Genomic DNA, 25024 nt, shown 5'->3' with positions numbered 1-25024 from the left:
TATATACAGTACTGTAGTCAAGATAGGGGAATGTCATACCCCTACATTTCTACCAGCAACTGGTGTCTGACTTTTCTGTTTCTGGCACCAAATGAAAAACCTCAGAAACAGAAAGTGGCCTCCTGCCAAGAAATGGGGTGAAGAAAATGTTAATGTGTCTTGGCAAAAACAGTGGGCATCTCTTCCTGCTTCAAGAAGGGCTATAAACTACATCTGTCTGCGGACAAGGGGAAAGGTGATTCTATACAATGTGAAGGTAGGATACTAGAAGACTCACTGTCTCTCACATAACCCATAAACCTGAGCTCCCACTCCCTTATGAGTGCGTAATTATAGGCCTTTCATAGAGAGTACACAATAGGTCAGTATCCTCCTAGAATGAAGTTCAGACTAAATCAATAATGCACTGAACAGCAGGATTTCAAGGCTTCTATGAAATTAAAATAAAGATTGTATGTTCTGAGCAACTCAGATTGGTATAGTGTGGTTGGGGGAGAGGGAGCATGTGGTTTGGGATATTTTCACAGAATGTTAAATCACACAAAATATTTCACTCGTCTCTAGTGTGAGATCACAACATGACTCCTCTGTAATGAATTCTTTATCTTGGCAGCTCTCCTGCTTTCTCCCAGCTGTGCCTCCCTCTCCCCCTTTAGTCCCAGTGCAGGAACATATGGTAATATTTGTAGTGTGATTTAGGCATGGGAGTGGGCCTAGCTGCCCACACCTATGCAGACCTCTGAGTCACCACACAGCAGGCATCCAGGCTGAGGTCACGCTCCAGCACCATTGTGTGAACTCACTCAGACATGCCAAGGCTGCCAGCATGCTTGTTTGGATTTGAAATTTCATGTTAGTCACATCTGAGTGCACTGCCTTTCATTCTTCCCCTCTGATGGGGCTGCATCCTCCAAATTTAGCCCCAGCCCAGCACTCGTTTTAGAAGGATGCTTTGGGGGAAAAGCCCAATGCTGGCAGTCCCAAAGTACCGCTAATAGGAGGTTATGTGATATAGGAGACTGCCCCTATTCTCTCCCTCTGAGTTGCCCATAACAATATGGAAAGGTGAAAATATAACATCTATATGGTGAAGCTCTGTTAACGAAGATATTTCAGTACACTGAAGATGAGGAGACAATAAAGCTGCAGATGACTGCCTATATACTGCCTATAGACAAGTGACTCTCCCTCTGGGCAGGACAATCTCCTTCTAGCCCTTGGCATCCACGGGCAAATACCTATGGGAAACACACCCTCTTCCAAAAAGAAAAGGAGTACTTGTGGCACCTTAGAGACTAACAAATCTATTTGAGCATAAGCTTTCGTGAGCTACAGCTGTAGCTGTATAAATAAATAAATTTGCTCAAAGAAATTTGTTACTCTAAGGTGCCACAAGTCCTCCTTTTCTTTTTGCGAATACAGACTAACACGGCTGCTACTCTGACACCCTCTTCCCCATCCTAGTGTCTGTGCAGAGGAAGTACCCAGGTGAACCAGACAACCTTCTTTCAGCTCTGAGTCTCACTACAGAGGGACCAAGATGGGCCATGTGGTCTCCTCCAGGCTAGCGTCAGCAGGGAGGGGCTCAGAGAGGACTCACTGCCTCCTCCTAGCCCCAACGAACAGGGCAGAAGAGCCCAGACGAAACACACACTCTTGAGCTAGCCCTGCATGGAGACGGTCCAGAGAGGAGTCACACAAGTCATGGTGCAGAACAGACCTAGTGGGGTACTTGAGAACACGGTTTACAAGGGTGTTGACCTGGGAATCACTTTGGGAATGACATTAAGTATAACAATTAACCTTCAAGCGGCTGTAACTTGCTCCTGGGGCTAATCTGCCCCCTCGCCCTTGCATATGGGGGGGGGGCGCAAAGCCCGTCTCCTCTGCACCGGCCCAGAGATGAAATCCCCACCAGCAGCCCAACTGCACGCGGTGCAATGCGTGGTGAGGCCGCCGGTCTCCAGTCAGGCTGGCCGCAGCTGCTGCTACACGAACGTCGGACCCAGCCCTGGCCCTGGAGATTTTCGGGGGGCTGAGTATACACCCGCACGCCAGTGGCGCAGTCACTCGCCCGGAGTCAGGCGCTAGGCACCGCTGGTGCCGGGGTCTGGGTAGCGCTGGGCTGGGCTCAGACTCAGCCAGCTCTCAGCATAGCTTTCCCCTACCGCGCGGGGCGGCGGGGCGCGAGGCTCCCCAGGCCCTAAACCCTGGGCACGCGCCCACCGCGAGCAGGAAGTAGGGACTGGGAGGGGACAAGCCGGGACGGGTCACCGTCGCGCGCGCACCGTGCCGTGGGCGGGCGGGCGGGCGGGCGAGCGCGCGCGCACGGAGCCACGTGGGGCGGGGGCAGTACTACCTGCCCCGCCGGCGTCGAGCTCGGTTGCTATGGAGATAGCGTGGTGGGCGTGCCCGGAAGGCGCCCCGTCGTGTGGGCAGGAGGAATTGGGTTGCTATGGATACGGCGTGAGGACCCGGCCGCGTCCGAACTGAGCCGGGGGAGGCTCCGAGCGCCCCATGGGGCCGAAGCGGCCTAAGAGCGGAGGCAGCTCCCCCGGGGGGCCCGGGGCCGCTACCAAGAGCTGGGAGGCCGGGCTGGTGTCCGCCCGCCTGGAGGAGGTGAAAAGGGGGCAGGGCAGAGGGGGGCACAGCGAGGTCTGGGTGTGGAGGGGCAAGTGGGGGTTAAGGGGGCAAGGAGGGGCACGGTTAGGGTTGCCAGTTTTGGTTGGACGCATTCCTGCAGACTGCAGAGCAATCCTGGAGGGTTGGCAACCCTAGATATGGTGTGGGCTAAAGTGGGGAAGGGTGAGGGATAGTGGGGCCTCTGGAAAGGGGAGCAAGTGGGGATTAAGGGGGCGAGGAGGAGCCGGGAGGGGGCATGGCACAGTGGGGGCTAAAGGGTGAGGGGGCCCAGTGCAACCCTATACTTCTAGACATGAAGATCTATATCGCTACACATACATAGATAAACCTTTTTGATATAATAACTAAATACCATTGCTATATATCATATAAACTAGACTAATTTATTATTACACATAACTATTATTTTTATCATAAATACTTTTTTTTAAACTACATATAAAGACAGCCTTGGAGCTCTTTTTATCTCCAGGAGTGAGAATTCATTATAAAACTCATCATTGGAGACAAGAAAATTACCTGATGTTCTGGTTCACAGAAGGTGTGTAATTATCAAACATCATATTCACTCAGTTTGCCTTTGGAGATGGGGATATGTATACTACAATATATTGATCTTTCCCTTCCAACATGAACTGATGGTTGGCAGGCACTAGACGCTACTGTATGTTCTCAGTAAGCTTGGCCCTCCTCATAGTATACCTTCTGAGGACAAGAATAGAAGTAACTTTTTTCCATTGAGTAAATTATTGTGTTTGCTTATTTCTGTTGAGGGTAAACTAATTCAAGAATTTATATTAGTAGTGCTAAAATATTTGTGTAATATAGTGGACTCTCCAGGTCACCCATCCTTAAATTACACAGTAGTAGAAGAAGAACAAATTTAAAAAGATAACCTTCATGCACTTTGCACACTGCATAAAGGAAAAAGAAAAGGAGTACTTGTGGCACCTTAGAGATTAACAAATTTATTTGCGCATAAGCTTTTGTGAGCTACAGCTCACTTCATCGGATGCATTCAGTGGAAAATACAGTGGGGAGATTTATATACACAGAGAACATGAAACAATGGGTGATCACTTAAGATGAACTATCCTTGATGATGCGTTGGAGAGCTTTTAACCCCTCAGACAGAGACAAACACAAACACCTACAAGATCTCTATCAAGTATTCTTTCAACTTCAATACCCAGCTGCTGAAGTGAAAAAACAGATTGACAGAGCCAGAAGAGTACCCAGAAGTCACCTACTACAGGACAGGCCCAACAAAGAAATAACAGAACATCACTAGCCATCACCTTCAGCCCCCAAATAAAACCTCTCCAACGCATCATCAAGGATCTACAACCTATCCTGAAGGACGACCCATCACTCTCACAGATCTTGGGAGACAGACCAGTCCTTGCTTACAGACAGCCCCCCAACCTGAAGCAAATACTCACCAGCAACCACACAACAGAACCACTAACCCAGGAACCTATCCTTGCAACAAAGCCAGTTGCCAACTCTGTCCACATATCTATTCAGGGGACACCATCATAGGGCCTAATCACATCAGCCACACTATCAGAGGCTCGTTCACCTGCGCTTCTACCAATGTGATATATGCCATCATGTGCCAGCAATGCCCCTCTGCCATGTACATTGGTCAAACTGGACAGTCTCTACGTAAAAGAATAAATGGACACAAATCAGACGTCAAGAATTATAACATTCAAAAACCAGTCAGAGAACACTTCAATCTCTCTGCTCACTCAATTACAGACCTAAGAGTGGCTATTCTTCAACAAAAAAAAGCTTCAAAAACAGACTCCAACAAGAGACTGTTGAATTGGAAGTAATTTGCAAACTGGATACAATTAATTTAGGCTTGAACAGAGACTGGGAGTGGATGTGTCATTACACAAAGTAAAACTATTTCCCCATGTTATTCCCCCCCCCCCCCCCCCGTTCCTCAGACATTCTTGTCAACTGCTGGAAATGGCCTACCTTGATTATCACTACTAAAGGTTTTCTTCCCCCCCCTCCCCCCGCTGGTAATAGCTCATCTTAAGTGATCACTCTCCTTACAGTGTGTATGATAACACCCATGGTTTCATGTTCTCTGTGTATATAACTCCCCACTGTATTTTCCACTGAATGCATCCAATGAAGTGAGCTGTAGCTAACGAAAGCTTATGCTCAAAAATATTTGTTAGTCTCTAAGGTGCCACAAGTCCTCCTTTTCTTTTTGCGAATACAGACTAACACGGCTGCTACTCTGAAACCTGTATAAAGGAAAAGCAGACAAACAGATTTTCTCTCTTTTTCTTTTTGAGACTTTTCTTTCTGAGACTGGATGCCAAGTTTCAGATCAGAGTGAACTTTTATAAGCTGCTGAACAACTAGGTTTCATGGAGGTGCTGACACAGCATTAACTGTAACGTTGAAAATGTGAAGCTGTAATTTTCCTACTTGAGCGTGTGTGTAGCTAAAAGGCCCTTTTTTATGGTGTGTGAGGATCTAAAAGCATATTTAGGTTTCCAGGTCCTATGTAAATAATGTAATTCTAATAAATCTTAACTTGCTAGAAAGAATTTGATTTCAAAATAGTGTAGCAGTTTAGCAAACAATAATATTTATGTAGCATATGTTTTTCTAGCACTGCTTTTGCAAGTGAGACAAATGGCTTCCATGGCCTTTCTGTTTATTGGGTCACTGCTGTGCCCCCTCTAGGAATTGGGGTGACCTCTATTTAAGCAGATAAGTGTATGGACTTTTAAATAGAGCAGGCTGCTTTAAAAACTGGTTGAACAATTTACCAGTAACTGTACTGATGCCAAGTTCTCTTTTATATATTTATATTTATACATTTACCTGAAAAGACTGCTTTTAACAACCAGATATTGGGAGTTTAATTCACAATCAAACATAATGTTTTTTTAAAGTAAGTGCTGCTCAACAACTCTAAAGACTGAAATCCCCCATTTTTCTCCAAATAATGAATCTCAACCCTTATTTTTAAGAGAGGGTAAGTCATTCTTGATTGCCTGTTCAGTTGTTGGCCCTGAGATTGTTAAAGAGGCAGTGAAATGTCAATTAGTTCTACTTATGGTGGTGGCTTTTGTGATGTGGACATTGTCCACTGGAAATTGGACCATGACCATCAACTTGTTTCATAGGAGGCCAACAGCCATCACATGGCAACAGCTTTTGGTCACTACTGACCTGCTTTGCATTTTAACTGGCCATAATAATATGCTCCAAATTCTATTAATCTCCTTTTAATATCCTTGATCTATTTGTTTTATTGCATACAAAAATTACATTAAAGGAACATTACAATTGAAAAGTCAAGCGCTCAAAAGTTAGGAAATGCTAGAATTAAGGTTGCCCGTGCACTGGCACCCTCGTGTGTGTTCATTATGATAGTCTTCCACTTTGCAAACTTAATGTTCTTTTAATGTATTTTTTTATATAATTTCCTTGGTTTAAAAAAAAAAGCAAAATGGAGAAAAAAATCATCATGTATCACCATGGTGACAGCACCCATTAGGGTCATTAACATGGTTGGAACCTTTAGATTTGCAGCACAGATCTCTCCCACTGGACTAATGGACTATAATTGATAGGAGGAGTTTGTAGTCTTCAGTGTAGACCAGCATTAGAGGATATGAGATATGCTTTGCCAGTGGGTTTCACAGATGTTAGCTGATAGCAAAAGAAGAACATAAGAATGGCCCTACTGGGTCAAATCAAAGGTCCATCTAGCCCAGTATCTTATCTTCCAACAGTGGCCAGGGCCAGGTGCGCCAGAAGGAATGAACAGAACAGGTAATCATCAAGTTATCTATCTTCTGTCACTCATTCCCAGCTTCTGACAAACAGAGGCTAGGGACACCATTCCTGCCCATCCTGGCTAATAGCCATTGATGGACCTATCCTCCCTGAATTTATCTAGTTCTTTTTTGAACCCTGTTATGGTCTTGGCCTTCACAACATCCTCTGGCAAGGAGTTCCATAGGTAGACTGTCTGTTGTGTGAAGAAATACTTCCTTTTATTTGTTTTAAACCTTCTGCCTATTAATTTGATTTGAGTGACTCCTAGTTCTTGTGTTATGAGAAGTAGTAACAACACTTCCTTATCTACTTTCTCTACATCAGTCATGATTTTATAGACCTCAATTATATCTCCCTTAGCCATCTCTTTTCCAAGCTGAAAAGTCCCACTCTTATTAATCTCTCTTCATATGGTAGCCATTCCATACCCCTAATCATTTTTGTTGCCCTTTTCTGAACCTTTTCCAATTCCAATATATCTTTTTTCAGATGGGGCAACCACATTTGCACACAGTTTTCAAGATGTGGACGTACCATGGATTTATATAGAGGCAACATGATATTTTCTGTCCTATTATCTATTCCTTTCTTAATTATTCCCAGCATTCTGTTTGCTTTTTTGACTGCCACTGCACATTGAGTGGATGTTTTCAGAGAACTATCCGCAGTGACTCCAAGATCTCTTTCTTGAGTGGTAACAGCTAATTTAGACCCCATAATTTTATATGTATAGTTGGGATTATGCAGGGCCAGCCCTCAACATTTTGGCACCTGAGGCAGGAAGCTCAAATGATGCCCCCATGCCCCCTCGCTTGGGCCAAAACTTTGAAAGGTCTCAATTCTGCCTTCTTCCTGTTCTACTCTTCTCATGGTACTGCTCTGCTACCTACCCCAATAAAGGAGAACTAACAACTTAAAATGCCTTGTTCAAAAATTTTAAGTAACATTTAACTTTCAAATGCCTGAACAGCAAATGTAACTTTTCTTGTCTGCATAGTAAAGACTGGCATTTTTATCTGTTTGAATAATCAAAGTGGTGCTTTCCATGCCTTCTTGGTTGCAAAGATTTGAACTGCTTCCTGAAGGTCCACAGCCTGGGTCAGCTCATGCTCTATTGAGATGGTTGCAAGGCCGACCAGCCTCTCCTGTGTCATTGTGTAGCGTATATGTGTTTTTATTAACTTCAGCTTGGAGAAGCTGCGTTCTCCCCTGGCAACTGTTACAGGAAGTGTTAGAAGTATGCGCAGAGCAACAAAAGCATTTGGAAAGAGGGTGGTCATCTTATTTGTGCACATATATTTCAGAACAGCCTTTGGAGTTGATCTTGCTGAAATGTATCTTGAAAGGGCTTTCAGTTCATCACCTAAATCACTCGCATCGATATCGCTCATCTCATCATGTGTCAACACTTTCTCTAGAGCCCTGCATTGCTGCTGTAGATCTTCTTCAGGTATGTTGAGGAGTTTTGGAATATCATACAACATCCCAAATATACTGCTGTGTTCCTTGAGCTGCATGACATATTCTTCAACTGACTGTATTGCACAATCTAGCACCTGGTTAAAGAATTCAACTTTGAATTGTGGTTTGGGGTCTCTTATGGGATTATCCCGGGCCTCGTAATCAAAATGTCTTCTTCTTCAGTGACTCTTGTATTCTTGAATGGGTGGGAAAATAGCTTCAGTGTGAAGTTCCTCTGCCAACTTCTGTGCACTCTTCAGAACATTTTGAAATCCCTCATCTAACCAGTAAGACTGTAGATATGACTTTGCTTTGTCCAGTTGTTCCATTGCTCCAGATGTATCAAGGTCAACACCTTGGAGTCTCTTGCTTACAACATTTATTTCAAACAGTATGTCATGCCACAACACTAAGCCACACAGAAATTTGAAGTTATGTATCTTTCTGGTGATTCCATTTCCCTCTGCCACTGTTCTCCCACAAACAGTTTCTTTCATAGCATTATCTTCCATAATGGCAACTATGGCATCATCTATCTTCCCAATTTGGTATTTGATCAGCTTTATCGCCTCCACTCGACTTTCCCATTGTGTGGCACTCAGTGGTTTCAGTGTCAAAGAGGATGTTCCCAGATGTTGCTTCAAAATTTGCCATCGATGAGTTGCTGCAGAGAAAAATACATAGATGCTTTGAATTACATTAAAAAATTCAGCAGCCTCACTAGAAGCTGATGCTGCATCACTGACCACCAAGTTCAATGAATGAGAACTGAATGGGACAAAAAAACTCGAGGGTTTAACTCTCAGATCCATGTCTGCACTCCTCTGTTCTTTCCTCTCATGTTAGCACCATTATTGTAGCCCTGAACTCTCATATCAGCTATCGCAAATCCTGTATCTTCCAGCTTTTTAAGAAGCACATTTGTCATACCAGCTCCTGTAGTATCATCAATGTCAATAAATTCTAGAAAATGCTCTCTGACAGTCATCATTGCAGGGACATTTTCTCTAGGTTGTGTTGTTGTTAAAAAACACACGAATAAAGTCATTTGTTCCAAATGGCTGATGTCAGGTGTGCAGTCCAGAATAACAGAGTAATATCTTGCTGACTTCAGATCTGCCACAATCTTCTGTTTGACTTTTGTTGCCAGTAACTGTATAATCTCATTTTGAATTGTTTTTCCAAGGTAGTGGTGTGTGTACATTTCTTGGGTGGTGACTCTTCATAGATGCTCCTGGAGTACAGCATCAAACTCAGCCATCAGCTCCCCAATTTTAAGGAAGTTTCCATTGTTTGGCACATACAGCTGATCTGAAGTGCCACGGAGTGCTAGGTTTTGGATAGCAAGCATTCTCACAATGGCAATGAGCCTTTTCAGAACATTTTGCCAGTAAAGAGACTCTGATGCAATCTTCTCTTGATGCTGATCATCTATGGTGGCCTTTAACCTTAGTCTCATCTCAAGCTCTTTCCACCTATGGATTGCTCTCTGGTGATTTGCTGCCTTCTCCTGGCATGCCAGATTTCTAGCCAGATTTTTCCAGTCCTTTGTTCCTGTAGAACCCAATGTGGCTGGAACATTAGACTGGAAGAGTTTGCAAAAAAACAGTATGCAGCATTCTGGGTTTTTGAGTACATAAGCCATGCCTCTCCACATTGTCACCATTGGGGATTTCACGCCAGTAATGTGTTGGATGGAAACTTCTATTTTCATTGTCTTTGGGGAACATGAAGTTTTTCACTTGCTGTGGCCCCTGCAGTACAAGGAAGTCCCTCAGGCTACTGCTCAAGCAGGTCCACAGTCCTGGATCATCTACACTTAAGAAACTAAACTCAGCAACAGCTGTTTCTTGCACCTCCACCACACTCTTCTCTGATCTACACTTTTCTTTCAGGAATGTGCATGGTTACATCCATTTGAGATGGAGATATGGATGCTGCAGTAGCTGCCAGGTCACCTGCACTCTGAGTAACTGGAAAATCAGGCATCTTCTCACCACTCACATCCTCAGTGGGGCCGGAAAGCTCACCATGAACATTTGTGTCTATGTATCTCAGGCGAGCTCCTTCCTGCTTAGATAGAAAAGCTTCCTTTGCTTGCTTTCTTTTTCTGAATGCTGCCCCAGAGGGGCGTTTTCTTCTTTCACTCATGACTGCTGTTCTGTGCCAGCTATAGTGGCTCTCAACACTCAGGTGAAGGGGACAAATAAGCAGGCTGGTATCAGGGCCTGAGTGAGGGAAGATATCAGTGTCTTAAGGGCCTAACTGGCTCCTACTACTTCAGTTGACTGCCTGTTCTCCTCAAGTGGGTTCAGGGAAGCAGCAGGAAACAGGAAGCTCCCTGAGAAGCTGTTGTTAATCAGTCCAGGCTCCTGTGAGTGCTAGAGAGGTACATAAGAGGCTCCTCCTCCTCTCTCTCCCTGCAGCTCCTGCTGCTTTCTGTTATTCTCTCTCACCTTTCCTCCTGCCTGCCTGTTATGTCTCTTGTGCCCTCCTTCCTCCAGCACAGCACTCCACCATCTCTGTGCATCTAAAGCAAAGGGAGAGAATACATATGCACCAGCAGCAGACACAATTTTCAACACTCTGGGTCCTAGTGATGTCCCCTCTCTCCCCCCCCCCCCAGTCTGGCACCTGAAGCAGTCGCCTCAGTTCACCTCATGGTAAGGCTGCCCTGGGATTATGCTTTCCAATGTGCATTACTTTGCATTCATCAACATTAAATTTCATCTGCCATTTTGTTGCCCTGTCACCCCGTTTTGAGAGATTCTTTTGTAGTTCTTCACAGTCTGCCTGGGTCTTAACTATCTTTAGTAATTTTGTATCACCTGCAAATTTTGCCACCTCACTGTTTACCCCTTTTTCCAGATCATTTACGAATATGTTGAATAGGACTAGGGTGACCAGACAGCAAATGTGAAAAGTCGGGACAGGGGGTGGGGGTAATAGGAGCCTATATAAGAAAAAGACCCAAAAATCAGGACTGTACCTATAAAATTGGGTCATCTGCTCACCCTAAATAGGACTGGTCCCACAACAGACCCCTGGAGGACACCACTATTTACCTCTCTCCATTCTGAAAATTGACCATTTATACCTACCCTTTGTTTCCTATCTTTTAACCAGTTACCAATCCATGAGAGCACCTTCCCTCTTATCCCATGGCAGCTTACTTTGCATAAGAGCCTTTGGTGAGGGACCTTGTCAACGGCTTTCTGAAAATCTAAGTACACTATATCCACTGGATCCCCTTGGTCCACATGCTTGTTGACCCCCTCAGAGAATTCTAGTAGATTGGTGAGACATAATTTCCCTTTACTAAAACCATGTTGACTCTTCCTCAACAAATTATGTTCATCTATATGTCTGACAATATTGTTCTTTATTATAGTTTCAACCAGTTTGCCCAGTATTGAAATCAGGCTTACAGGCTGTAATTGCTGGGATCACCTCTGGAGCCCTTTTTAAAAATTGGCACATTAGCTATCCTCCAGTCATGTGGTACATAAGCTGATTTAAATGATAGGTTACAGACTACAGTTAGTAGTCTGCAATTTCACATTTGAGTTTCTTCAGAACTCTTGGGTGAATACCATCTGGTACTGGTGACTTACTGATGTTTAATTTATCAATTTGTTCCAAAACCTCCTCTAATGATACCTCAATCTGGGACAGTTCCTCATATTTGTCACCTAAAAAGAATGGCTCAGGTTTGGGAATCTCCCTGACATCTTCAGCCATGAAGACCAATACAAAGAATTCATTTAGTTTCTCCGCAATGGCCTTATCATCTTTGAGTGCTCTTTTAGCACCTTGATCATACAGTGGCCCCACTGGTTGTTTAGCAGGCTTCCTACTTCAGATGTACTTAAAAAAATATTTGCTATTACTTTTTGATTCTTTGGCTAACTGTTCCTCAAATTCTTTTTTGGCCTTCCTAATTGTATTTTTATACTTCATTTGCCAGTGTTTATGCTCCTTTCTATATTCTTCACTAGGATTTAACTTCCTTCTATGATGACATAACTGGCTCTGTGAATATGGGGAAAGCAGTGGATGTGATATATCTTGACCTTAGCAAAGCTTTTGATACTGTCTCCCACAATATTCTTGCCAGCAAGTTCAAGAAGTATAGATTGGATGAATGGACTATAAGGTGGATAGAAAGCTAGCTAGATTGTCGGACTCAACGAGTAGCGATCAACGGCTCAATGTCTAGTTGGCAGCTGGTATCAAGTGGAGTGCTCCAGGCATCGGTCCTGGGGCCAGCTTTGTTCAACATGTTTATTAATGATCTGGATGATGGGATTAATTGCACTCTCAGCAAGTTTTCAGATGACACGAAGATGGGGGGGAGAGGTAGATACGCTGGAGTGTAGGGATAGGGTCCAGAGTGACCTAGACAAATTGGAAGATTGGGCCAAAAGAAATCTGATGAGGTTCAACAAGGACAAGTGCAGAGTCCTGCACTTAGGAAAGAAGAATCCCATGTGCTGTTACAGGCTGGGGACCGACTGGCCAAGCAGCAGTTCTGCAGAAAAGGACCTGGGGATTACAGTGGACGAGAAGCTGGATATGAGTCAGCACTGTGTTCTTGTTGCCAAGAAGGCCAACGGCATATTGGGCTGTATTATTAGGAGCATTGCCAGCAGATCGATGGAAGTGATTATTCCCATCTCTTCGGCACAGGTGAGGCCACACCTGAAGTATTGTGGCCAGTTTTGGTCCCCCCACTACAGAAGGGATGTGGACAAATTGGAGAGACTCCAGCAGAGGGCAACGAAAATGATTAGGGGGCTGGGGCACATGACTTATGAGGAGAGGCTGAGGGAACTGGGGTTATTTAGTCTGCAGAAGAGAAGAGTGAGGGGGGATTTGATAGCAGCCTTCAACTACCTGAAGGGGGTTTCCAAAGAGGATGGAGTTCGGCTGTTCTAGGTGGTGGCAGATGACAGAACTAGAAGCAATGGTCTCAAGTTGCAGTGGGGAAGGTCTAGGTTGTATATTAGGAAACACTATTTCACTAGGAGGGTGGTGGAGCACTGGAATGGGTTACCTAGGGAGGTGGTGGAATCTCCATCCTTGGAAGTTTTTAAGGCCCGGCTTGACAAGGCCTTGTCTGGAATGATTTATTTGGTGTTGGTCCTGCTTTGAGCTGGGGATTGGACTAGATGACCTCCTGAGGTCTCTTCCAACCCTAATACTCCATGATTCTATGATTCCACTTTTTAAAGGATGCCTTTTTGCCTCTCACTGCTTCTTTTACTTTGTTGTTTAGCCAGAGTGGCTCTTTTTTGGTTCTCTTACTATGTTTTTTAATTTGGTGTATACATTTAAATTGAGCGTCTATTTTGGTGTCTTTAAAGAGTTTCCACGCAGCTTGCAGAGATTTCACTTTTCGCACTGTACCCTTTAACTTCTGTTTAACTAACCTTCTCATTTTTGTGTAGTTCCCCTTTCAGAAATTAAATGCTACAGTGTTGGGCCACTGTGGTGTTTTTCCTGCCACAGGGATATTAAATTTAATTATATTATGGTCACTATTACCAAGCAGTCTTGCTATATTCACCTCTTGGACAGATCCTCTGCTCTACTTAGGGTGGGTTCCAGGACCAGCTGCTCCAGGAAGCAGTCATTTAAGGTGTCAAGAAACTTTATCTCTACATCCCATCCTGAGGTGATATGTACCCAGGCAATATGGGGATAACTGAACCCCCCCATTATTATTATTGAGTTTTTTATTTTGATAGCCTCTCTAATCTCCCTGAGCATTTCACAGTCACTATCATCATCCTAGTCAGGTGGTCGGTAATATATCCCTACCGCTGTATTCTTATTATTGGAGCATGGAATTTCTATCCATAGAGATTCTATGGTACAATTTGATTCATTTATGATTTTTACTTCATTTGATTCATGCTTTCTTTTACGTATAATGCCACTCCCCCACCAGCATGACCTGTTCTCTCCTTCCGATATATTTTGTACCCTGGTATTACTGTATTCCACTGATTATCCTCATTTCACCAAGTTTCTGTGATGCCTATTATATCAATATCCTCATTTAATACGAGGCACTCTGGTTCACAAATTGTATTATTTAGACTTCTAGCATTGGTATATATGCACTTTAAAAACTTGTCTCCTTTTAGCTGTCTACCATTATACGATGTGATTGAATGGGACTCTTTTTTATTTGACTGTTTCTGATCAGACCTTCCTGTATTTTATTATTTTCCATCCTCTCGTCCTCACTAGGACATAGAGATTCTCTATTAATAGATCCTCCCCTAAGGGATGTCTGAACCATGTGCTCCCCCCCAGCCTTTAGTTTAAAAACTGCTGTACGACCTTATTAATGTTAAGTGCCAGCAATCTGGTTCCATTTTGGTTTAGGTGGAGCCCATCCTTCTTGTATAGGCTCCTCCTTTCCCAAAAGTTTCCCCAGTTACTAATAAATCTAAACCCCGCCTCCCTATACCATCATCTCATCCACACATTGAGACTCTGCAGTTCTGCCTGTCTAACTGGCCCTGGGTGTGGAACTGGGAGCATCTCGGAGAATGCTACCATGGAGGTCCTGGATTTCAGTCTCTTACCTAGCAGCTTAAATTTGGCCTCCAGGACCTCTCTCCTATCCTTCCCTATGTCATTAGTACCTACATGTACCAAGACCACTAGCTCCTCCCCAGCACTACACATAAGTCTATCTAGATGTCTCGAGAGATCTGCAACCTTTGCACCAAGCAGGCAAATCACCATGTAGTTCTCCTGGTCATCGCAAACCCAGCTATCTATGTTTCTAATGATTGAATAACCCATTACTAATACCTGTCTCTTTCTAATAGCTGGATTCTAATTCCCTCCCCCAGAGGGGTATCCTCAGTATGAGAGGATACCACAGCATTATCTAGAAGGAGGGTCTCAACTATGGGGTTGTTTCCCTCTGCTCCAGTTAGATGCTCTCCTTCCCTGGGACTTTCATCCTCCTCAAGAATGCTGAGACTCAGGAATCTGGGTTGTATTCCCAGTTCGGAGGGGAGTCTGGTCTACTGGACTTATTCTCTGCCCCAGTCTTCCTCCACCTCCTTGGGTCTTTGTCCCCAGTTCCCACAGCCTTCTTTTGGCTCCTTGTCCCAATCAAATCCACTTTGGCTCCAAGTCCCAGTCCCCTAGCCCTGCTCCTCCTCACAATCCCTTGCCCCTTTTGGTTCCATATCCCCATCCCAGTCCTCTGCCCTGCACCCTGCTCCTTGTCCAAGTCCCCCACCCAGCTCCTTAACCCAGTCTCCCCTCTTACTAGCCCTCAGGCCTGGCTCCTCAGGCCTCTGCATTCCAATCAGGCTATTTCCTCCTTTTCATCCTTATTGGCTGGGCAGAAGCAGGGGGAACTTTGAGAGCACAGGAGAAACTATCTCCTAGCTCTCAATTCCAGTGTTTGGTGTTATAGCAACCCTCAGCAGCCACAAAAAACAATTGTAGGGAAAGTTCTGCTGAGTCCCTGCTACCTTGGGCTGGAGAATGCTCAGTGTAGATGGAATTTTAAGATAATTTAGCTATCAAACTAACAGATCTCTACTGATCTTGAGATTTTGCAGAAGATTATAATGTAGCCAAATTTAGGACTTTTTTTTCCCCCGATGAGAACACAAAGGCACATTCCTGACAATAGGATGACTCCCTGCCAAATTTTGGTTCCTTTCTTCAAAGCATGGAGGTGCTTGAACTTCTCATTGAAATGGTTGTAAGAATTCTTTAACATTGGTAAAACCACATATTTTCTCCAAGCCATGTTCTGAGAAATAGCTGAAACATTTTTTATGAACTTTTCTAAAAAAAAAATTCAGCCTGGGACATGGAAAACTTCAACCAAAAGTTTAAAGTTTGGCAAAGTTACAAGCAATTGAAAGTAGGATCTTATAATGAGTATCAGGCAATCTTAGTCACAGGTGTTGCTACCTGTGCCCCTTGTAATTAGCTCTCTAAAATAGTTACAGACTTGTATAGTGTATGGTGTACAATATTGAGATGAAAGAAAGTATCAAATAAATATCTTTTCTAATAATTGACTGATAATGGATTTAAAGATCTTACAATTTTATCAAACTGTGGGATACATTTTGTTTTTTGACAGTCAAAGAAGAATATTCTGGAAGCAATAAAGAACTTGTTTTATGTTGTACTGGTTAGCTTAAGCAATGACATTTCACATTTTAATGTGTGTTTAAGATTTACTTACAATTTTTTTTAATAAAACAAGAAGTTTAATGTCTGAAAGGAAGTCATTTCACCAATACCGTTCACTAGCTATGCTAACTGAAGTATAATTTTATTGGTATTTATTAACCAAATCATAGCAAATTTATGCAAGTTTGTTTTAGTAAGAGCCAGAAACTACATGGGAAGCGTAAAAAGGGAATGTGGATTTTTCAAAATCTCACATAGTTTGCATTTTTTTTATTTTTAATATATTATATGAATGAATGTAAAGCTAGAAGGAATGCAGGCCTTCATATATCCACCAAGATGGCTACCTTCTAGGAAAATATTTGCTAAGTGAAAGTGAATTCTGAGTATGTTAAAACTCTAACTGCATGAATAATTGCTCTGTATTATATATTCTGCATAGATTATACACCACAGGTAAAATATGGATTACATTAGAATGTGAGCATATTCACCAATAGCTAGGGCTGCTGGAAACTAGAATCCAGTGATAATGTGGGCATGTATCATTCAAGAGCTAATGAAAATGGGAACTGAGATTCCTTTACAATTGTATCCCATGGAGCAGCTGCATGAGTTTGCAAAAACTGCTCATAAGTAGCCTGACGTGGGGGGAGGGATAGCTCAGTGGTTTGAACATTAGCCTCCTAAGCCCAGGGTTGTGATTTCAATCCTTGAGGGGACCATTTAGGGATCTGGGGCAAAAATTGGGGATTGGTCCTGCTTTGAGCAGGGGGTTGGACTAGATGACCTCCTGAGGTCCCTTCCAATCCTGATATTCTATGACTTCTTCAGTAAGGCCTACTCTAGCTGCTGACTTACCAACTCTCTCTTTGTTGGCAGCAAAGAGAGCCAGGGGCACTACTACCTATCCTAACTGTCAAAAAATCATGAATCAGGCCTCAGAAATCATGAGATTGGCTTAACAATTAGGAAATTTAAACTAAAAATGTTTTTCTTTTGGTGTTTGAGCCTTTGGGCTTCACATTTTCAAGATTTTCTCTGTAACCATTAGGACTAGAAACATAGCTGAGGTTCTAATGTAAGCACATGACTCTGGGAGTTGGGGCTTTAAGAAAAACACCAAATACCACAAGAATAAGCAATACTAGGGGCCAGACAATCACATTGGCTGGAAAGGGAAATAAAGTAGATTGTCATGGTATTCCTCCCACCAAAAGCTCTCTAGGATGCAGCAGTCTGAAAATGGCCAACTTGCCTGGCTTGTCCAAATGTCTGCTCTAGAATGCTAGTTTACCAGACCCTCCAATGATAAGGTCAGGAAAAGACAAATTTGTCTCCAGGAGCTGCAGAGCAGTTGTAATTAAGCAAGATTTTTGTGAGAATCTTTTTCATAGTCCCTCACAACATGTTAGTGTGCCTGACTTAGGGGTATTTAGACTCTGGGGAAGGGAATTGGTTTGGTTTTATTTAAAGGAGTTTGAATAAACTTGGGTGAGGAGAGAGGAGGTTCTAAATATTCTTCTCTATTTTAATGTCTTCTATAGTCTTTCCTAAATTTGTAATCACTCCAGCTAGATTGCTTTCTTTCATTCCAGACCCAGCGACTGTGTAAGAATATTCAAAATGCCTTCCTATTATTCTTAAAACATGCAGGGTTCATGTCAGAATCAGAGAGACTTCCTCAATTTACAGTACACTATTTCAATGCAAATAGAATTTAGATATTTTTACTTTAAATGAATAAGACAGATACTCATCTATCCCTTTGCTCTCCATTTCTTGTCTGCCACAGCAATATCTGAACAGTGTATCTGTGCCAAAATATTTTACATAGGAAAAAGCTCCAAATTGTGGTGTGTAGAACAGTGTTTCTCAACCTTTTTGATAGCAGGGACTGGCTTATTGCCTTCCTAAACTATGTCAGGCATATCTCCAGGATTGGCACCGGTCCATGGACTGGTTGTTGAGAAACACTGGTGTAGAGAAGCCAGAAGGAAGGGGGATGGGACAGTCCACATAAATATGTTTTAACAAAACAACCATTTTAGAACATGGCTAGCCATCTAAATAGTTACTGCTTTAAGAGAAGTTAGTGGTGGCTTGCCAGCTCTGTAAGTTGACATTCTCTGTCTCCAGAAGAGATACAACACAGGACACAGTGCAACCTTCCTACATACACTGCGTTTCCACAACTGTTCCTCAACCATGACATGAAAGAATAGTTTCTAGGCATAGGAGAGCATTTTAGTCTTTCCCCACCCAAATTTTTGCCAAACGCCTATCCCACTACCTCAGCGTTTGGACACACATCACCATGGATCAGTGGGGTCTTAAAACATGGTGGAACTGGGATACACTCTTCAATTTATTGCTGTTCCCCCTTCTCACCTCCCTTCCTCAACCCTCTTCATGGATTACTCTAGGAGAGTATGCTACTTCAGTCTCTCCTCCTCATTGGGGCCTACAGGAAGTTCCTATGTTGTTCAGAGGGAAGGGATTTTATTCCCATTACTTTCTAATCCTGAAGACAAAAGGGGTCATAGGCCTACTTTAGGTCTAAGGCAATTAAACAAATGCCTAAAGAAAACAAAATTCCAGATATTTACTCTAGCCTCTATTATCCCTTAGGGTCGAGTATGCTGTGCTCGACTTAAAGGACACCTATTTTTACATGGTGATTCACCAGAGCCACTGAAAGTTTCTCAGATTCACAGTCAATGGATCCCACTATCCGTTCACAGTACTGCCTTTCAGCCTGTCAGCAGCCCATCACATATTCATGAAATGCATGACTGTAGTGGTAGCATTCCTGCAAAGGTCGGGAATCCATGTGTTCCTTTACTTGGATGACTGGCTAGTGAGGAGCCAATCCAGGTCCCAAATACTTTCCAATGTAGCTATTCAGTCCATTTTCAATGCACAGGGGCTCCTAATCAATACAGAGAAATCTATCCTGACTCCTCTTCAAAGAATAGACCTAATTAGGGCAGTCGTGGACTCTACAAAGGCTAGGGCTTTTCTGCTGGAGCAGAGGTTTCAAGCAATGTGGATCATTGCTCTAGACCAGAGGTCAGCAACCTATGGCACGCGTGCCAAAGACTGCACGGGAGCCGATTTTTAATAGCACGCTGCTGCCTGCCGGGTTCCAGCCGCCGGCCCCGCTCAGCCCGCTGCTGAACCCTGGCCGGCAGTGGGCTAAGCTGGGCCTGCGGCCAGGACCCCTGCAGGCAGCAGCGTGTCATTAAAAATCCTGCTAGCTCCAGCCTGCTTTTCTTTGCGCCGCCCCCGCAGGGCAGGCAAGGTCTCCCCTCCCCCGCCTCTTCCGCCAGTGTGCTGGGTTCCTGCCCCTCCTCCTCTTCCTCCCTGCCGCCGATCAGCTGATGGCCCTTGTGAGGGAGGGGGAGAAGCGGAGCCGCAGCATGCTTGCTGCTCTGGGGAGGAGGAGGAGAAGAGGTGGGGAGGGGGCCTTGGGGAATGGGGGTGGAATCAGGGCATAACCTCTCCAGCCCCCTGGCGTGAACTGCTCTGGGCAGGGGGCTGGGGCACCCCCAGGATCCTAGCCCACATCCCCAGCCCTCTTCCCTGACCCCTGCACCCCCACACATCCCAGCCTCCTGCTGTGACCCCTACACGTGCCCATGACCCCAGCCCTCTGCCCTGACCCCTGTAGCCCCCTCACACACATCCAGCCCTCTGCCCTGACCCGTGCACCTCCCTTACACACACCCAGCCCTCTGCCCTGAGCCCTGCATCCTCCCACGACCTCAGTCCTGACTCCAGCACCCTCCACACATACCCAGCTCCTCCACACTCCATGCCCTGACTCCTGCACCCCCCTCGCATGACTCCAGCCCTCTGCCCTGACTCCTGCACCCTCCTCACACATCCGCAGCCCCCTGCCCTGACTCCTGCACCCCCATATTCCCACCCTGAGCACCAAATGGGAGCTCCTGCACTACCACCACCACCCACATTCCCACCTGCACCGCTCGCACCAAATGGGAGCTGCCCTGGTAAGCACTCCACACCCAAACCTCCTGCCCCAACCCTGAGCCCCCTCCTGCATTCTAGCTCCTGGTCAGACCCTACACCCCAGCACCCAGCTTGCTTCTTCACCCCCAGCCCTATGCTCAGTGCATTCCCACTCTCAGCTCAGTGCAGAGAGAGAGGAAGGGAATGGGCTAGAACCAGGGAGAAGGTAGGTACTCACTCTATGTGGGCAGGGCCGGGATCCCAGACCAGCAGCAGGCTGAGCAGGGCTGGCAGTCAGGACCCTGGCTGGCAGGACCCAGCAGACAGAACCCCAGGCTGGCAGCGGGCTGAGTGGGCTGGCGGCGTAAGATCAGCATTTTAATTTAATTTTAAATGAAGCTTCTTAAACATTTTGAAAACCTTGTTTACTTTACATATGACAAAAGTTTAATTATATAATATATAGACTTATAGAGAGAGACCCTCTAAAAAATGTTAAAATGTATTACTGGCACGCGAAACCTTAAAGTGAATGTATGTAAAGTAGTAAATAAGTAAATAAATGAAAACTCGGCACACCACTTCTGAAAGGTTGCTGACCCCTGCTCTAGACCTAGAGGCCCATCCTATCGGTATAGTTCAGAACTGCCTCAAACTTGTAGGATACATGTAAGTGTGCACTTACGTGATGCAGCATGCCATACTGTACTTCAGAAAACAACAGGGCTGGCTAGCCTCGGTGTTTCAGCCTGTTGTCATATGGAGATGATGGTTCAAGCACCTGCTCAGGACTTGTCCTCCCTGGACTGGTGCGTACAACCTGCAGATGTTTGCGAGAGAGTTGCCTTTGCCCCTCCACAACAGTCACTGACTTTAGTCACAGATAAATCAGATCTAGGTTGAAGAGCTCACTTAGGTCCCCAAGACTCAGGGGCTTTGGTCTCCTCAGGAACTAAGTCTCCATATAAATATCACAAAGTTTCAGGCCATTAGTTTAGCTTGCATGGCGTTCCTTCCGCATATCAAGGGGCAGAATTTGTTGGTACTCACAGACAACACAGCTGCCATGTTGTATGTAAACATACCAGAGGTATGCTAGGAGGTGATCCTCCTTTGGAATTTCTGCATTACCAGTTCCATCAACCTGAGAGCTGCTTACCTTCCAGGAGTTCAAAACTCTCTGGCAGACCACCTGAGCAAGTTGTGAGCAGGTTGTTTTCAGGCCACCACAAGTTGTCTTTTCTCCCAGATGTGTCCAGATCCATTTTCTAGTGGTGAGGAACTCCCCCAGTGGACCTGTATTCAACAAGAGCAAACAAAAAATGTCATCTTTTTGTTCCTGAGTGGATCACAGCCTGGGTTCACTGACAGATGCTTTCCTCGTACCCTGGTCAAAAGGCCTGCTGTATGCCTTCCCTCCAGTTCCATTCCTGCCCAAAGTCATTTAATTTTTTACTGTAAGGCATATTTTCCAGTCCTCAAATTCTTCTTTTCTTTTTCTTTTTTTTTTTTTTTTCTGTTTGGAGTGTGGACACCAGAACTGGATACAGTATTCTAGTAGTGGTCTCACGAAGTGCCATATTCAAAGGTAATGTAACCTTCCTGCTCCACATTCCTCTGTTTATACATCCAAAGGTCACATTAGTCCTTTTGGCCACAATATTACAGTAGAGTGAGAGTTCATGTTCAGCGGGTTATCCAGCATGACCCTAGGTCCTTTTCAGAGTCACTTATTTCCAGGATACAGTCCCCCATTCTTTAGGTGAGTGGTTCTCAACCTGCGGCCCATGGGCCACTTGCGGCCCAATCAGCACACAGCTGCAGCCCATGTGACATCCTCAGGGCCATACAGGTAGTATTGGATGTGGCCCACATAACACATTTTGGGCTGCATATGTGGCCCACAATGGTAAAGAGGTTGAGAACCACTGCTTTAAGCATTCTTTTTGCCTAGATGTATGGCCTTGCATTTAGCCATGTTGAAATGTATGTTGCTGGATCACACCCAGCTTATCAAGCAGTCCAAATAACTCTGTAATAGCAACCTGTCCTCATTATTATTGCCACCTTACCAGTCTTTGTGTCATCTGCAAACTTCAATAGATTCCCAGGCCAAAAGAGACCACTGTGATCATATAGTCTGACCTCCTGTATGACACAGGTAATAAAACTTCCCCAAAATAATTCCTAGAGCATATCTTTTAGAAAAACATGCAATCTTAATTAAAAAGTTGTTACTGATGGAGAATCTACCACTGATGGTAAATTGTCCAATGGTTAAGTACTCTCACTGTTAAAATTTTACACCTTATTTCCAGTCTGAATTTGTCTAGTTTCAACTTCCAGCCATTGGATTGTGTTATCCCTTTCTTTGCTAGATTGAAGAGCCCATTATTAAATATTTCTTCCTCACATAGGTACTTACAGATGGTAATCAAGGCTCTCCTTTAACCCTCTTTGTAAAACTAAATAGACTGAGTTCCTTGAGTCTATCACTGTAAGGCATGTTTTCTAATCCTTTAATTATTCTCATGGCTCTTCTCTGAACTCTTTCCAATTTATCAATATCCTTGAATTGCTGGTATCAGAACTAGACACAGTAGTCCAGCTGAGGCCTTATAAGTGTTCTCTCTTTATGCTATTATTCAAATCATTTATGAAGATATTGAATAGAACTGGACCCAGGACAGATCAGTGATCTGTCCTCTTCATTATTTACCAGTCCTCCAGTTTTTATATCATTTGCAAACTTTATCAGCAATGATTTTATATTTTCTTCCAGATCATTAATAGAAATATTAAAAAGCATTGATAAATAGCTGAAAACTAGAATCTATAGGATGCCACTAAAAACACACTATTCAATAATGATTCTCCATTATAATTACATTTTGAGATCTGTTAGTATTCCACTTAATATGTGCAATATTAAATTTGTTTGATACTTTTAATCATATTGTCATACTGTACTAACTCAACTGCCTTATGGAAGTCCATGTATATTATGTCAACAGTTACTTTTATCAACAAAACTTGTGATTTCATCAAAAAATGCTGTCAAGTTCATTTGACAAGACCTATTTTCCATTAAACCATGTTAAATTGGCATTTACTATATTACCATCCTTTAATTCTTTATTGATCAAGTCCTTGTCAGCCTTTCCATTATTTGTCCCATTATATTTCTACTGTCTTAACCACAAGATCTTCCTTTCTCTTCCTGCAGGCCATTGCTTCATTCATTACATACTTACAGGGAATAAGGCAGGGATCCTACAAACAAAAGCCTCTTTCACATTATAGTCTTAATTAATTCCCTGAGCACTTTCCACCCTGCAGACAGAATGAGATGGGTCCCGTGGAAAAAAAGAGTATCTCATTATTCAGTTGAAAACTGTATTATAATTCATATGGATGAGCAGCCTTAATTTAGGGATTTTCAGACTTTCAAGTGTTTGATTTGCAAGCTTAATCACGTTCTTATGCATATTTTAATATAATTTCCTAGGTTTTTTAAAGGAAAAAGGTAAAGATAGATATTATTATGCAGAACTGCAGCATAGACTTCTACTGCTTGATTTACAGGACTTACTGTATTAGCTGGCAGCAAGTGAAATCTGGTATTGTGTGTGAATCAGCCACTAAAAGAGCACCCATCTCACACTGAAACAGTGGGTTACAGATGAATGAGCAGCCTCATTTTACAGACTCTTCCCACTATAAGATCCTGTTTTCAGTTGCCTATAATTTTGCCAAACTTTAACCATCTGGGCTGATATTTTCCATGCCAGGTCTCTGCTGCAGGCTTTCCCCCCCCCCCCCCCATCAAAAATTGTTTCAGTAAAAATAGCTGTTTCTGAGAATAAGATTACTGTAAATACATTGTTTTGATCATATTAAAAATGTCCTTATAACCAAGCCTACTGAGAGCAATACTGGGCCCTAGAGCCAGGGCTGTCCCTGGGGGGCGTGGGGCGGGGCCCAGGGTGAAAGTGACGATTTGTCACTTCCACGACACCGTTACTTCTGGGACCAACCACGCTGGCCCGTGGGGTCCCCCAGAGCACGGGCCCAGAGCAGTCGCATGTGCCTAGGAGCCCTGCAGCTCACCCAGGCAATCTGAAAGGGCCCGGGGCTCCCGGCAGCCACTGCTGCTACTGCAGCAGCGGTGGTGGCTGGTGGCCCCCAGACCCTTTTAAATCTTCTGGGCCCCTGGGCAAATGCACCCTTTGCTCCCCTGCTCTTCTTCCCGTCAGTGGGCCTGCCAATAACTGTTTTATTGAGAAGATGTAGCATTTCCTTTCATTGAAGCAAGGACTTGAAAGGTCGCAGGAGAGTTGCCCTGGTGTCAGGGATGTATCTTCTGCTGTGCCAATGAAAAAATGCCCAAATTTGGCCCCATTATAAACTTTTGAAAAATCTCAGATTGCATATGCTCACTACTGACTTGTTAGAGTTTGTCAGCTGCATTCTCTGAAGATCTGTTTTTGTGCATGTGTGTTCTTAATACCCCCTTTCTAGTGCCCAAGCCACTTGTCCCAAATGCAAAGGGGGAAAGAACAGGACTTGAAGGGGAGAGGAAGCAGTGGAGGGAGTTTATTGGAACAAGGAACCTGGTGATGGGGTGGATTGGGACTGGCAATTGACAGGGATTATGGTTGGTAAAACTAGGACTAGCTGGGAAAGGAGACTGAGGCTGAGAACTGGGAGGGAACTGGGGTAGGGAGAATTGGAAGCCAGTGTGAGAGGAAGACTGAGATCAGACAGAAGCCAGGAGGTGGGATGGAACTGGAATTGATTGGGGAAGGAGACTCGGACACGGAGCCTGAAAGGATGGAAACTAGGACTGGAAAGAGAAGCCAGGCAGAGGCATTCAAGGAGGAGACAGGACTGTAAGAGTCTGGAATGGACAGGGCAGAAGGGGTCAAGCTTGGGGGAA

General features: G+C 44.2%; 1 protein-coding gene across 1 annotated transcript in view; it reads left to right on the top strand.

The window, feature by feature from the left end:
- Window positions 1-2396: 2396 nt before the first annotated feature.
- SPAG17 (sperm associated antigen 17) overlaps window positions 2397-25024 on the top strand; it is a 289645-nt gene continuing 267017 nt past the window's right edge. The window contains 1 exon segment of the mRNA XM_043512980.1: window positions 2397-2619. Within this exon segment, the coding sequence (XP_043368915.1) occupies window positions 2518-2619 (102 nt within the window). The 5' untranslated portion in view covers window positions 2397-2517.

Source organism: Dermochelys coriacea, chromosome 1 (assembly GCF_009764565.3).
Source record: "Dermochelys coriacea isolate rDerCor1 chromosome 1, rDerCor1.pri.v4, whole genome shotgun sequence".
NCBI classification, from domain to species: domain Eukaryota; kingdom Metazoa; phylum Chordata; order Testudines; family Dermochelyidae; genus Dermochelys; species Dermochelys coriacea.
Note: the sequence above shows the minus strand (reverse complement) of the source record. Positions and strands in the feature narration are given on the sequence as shown.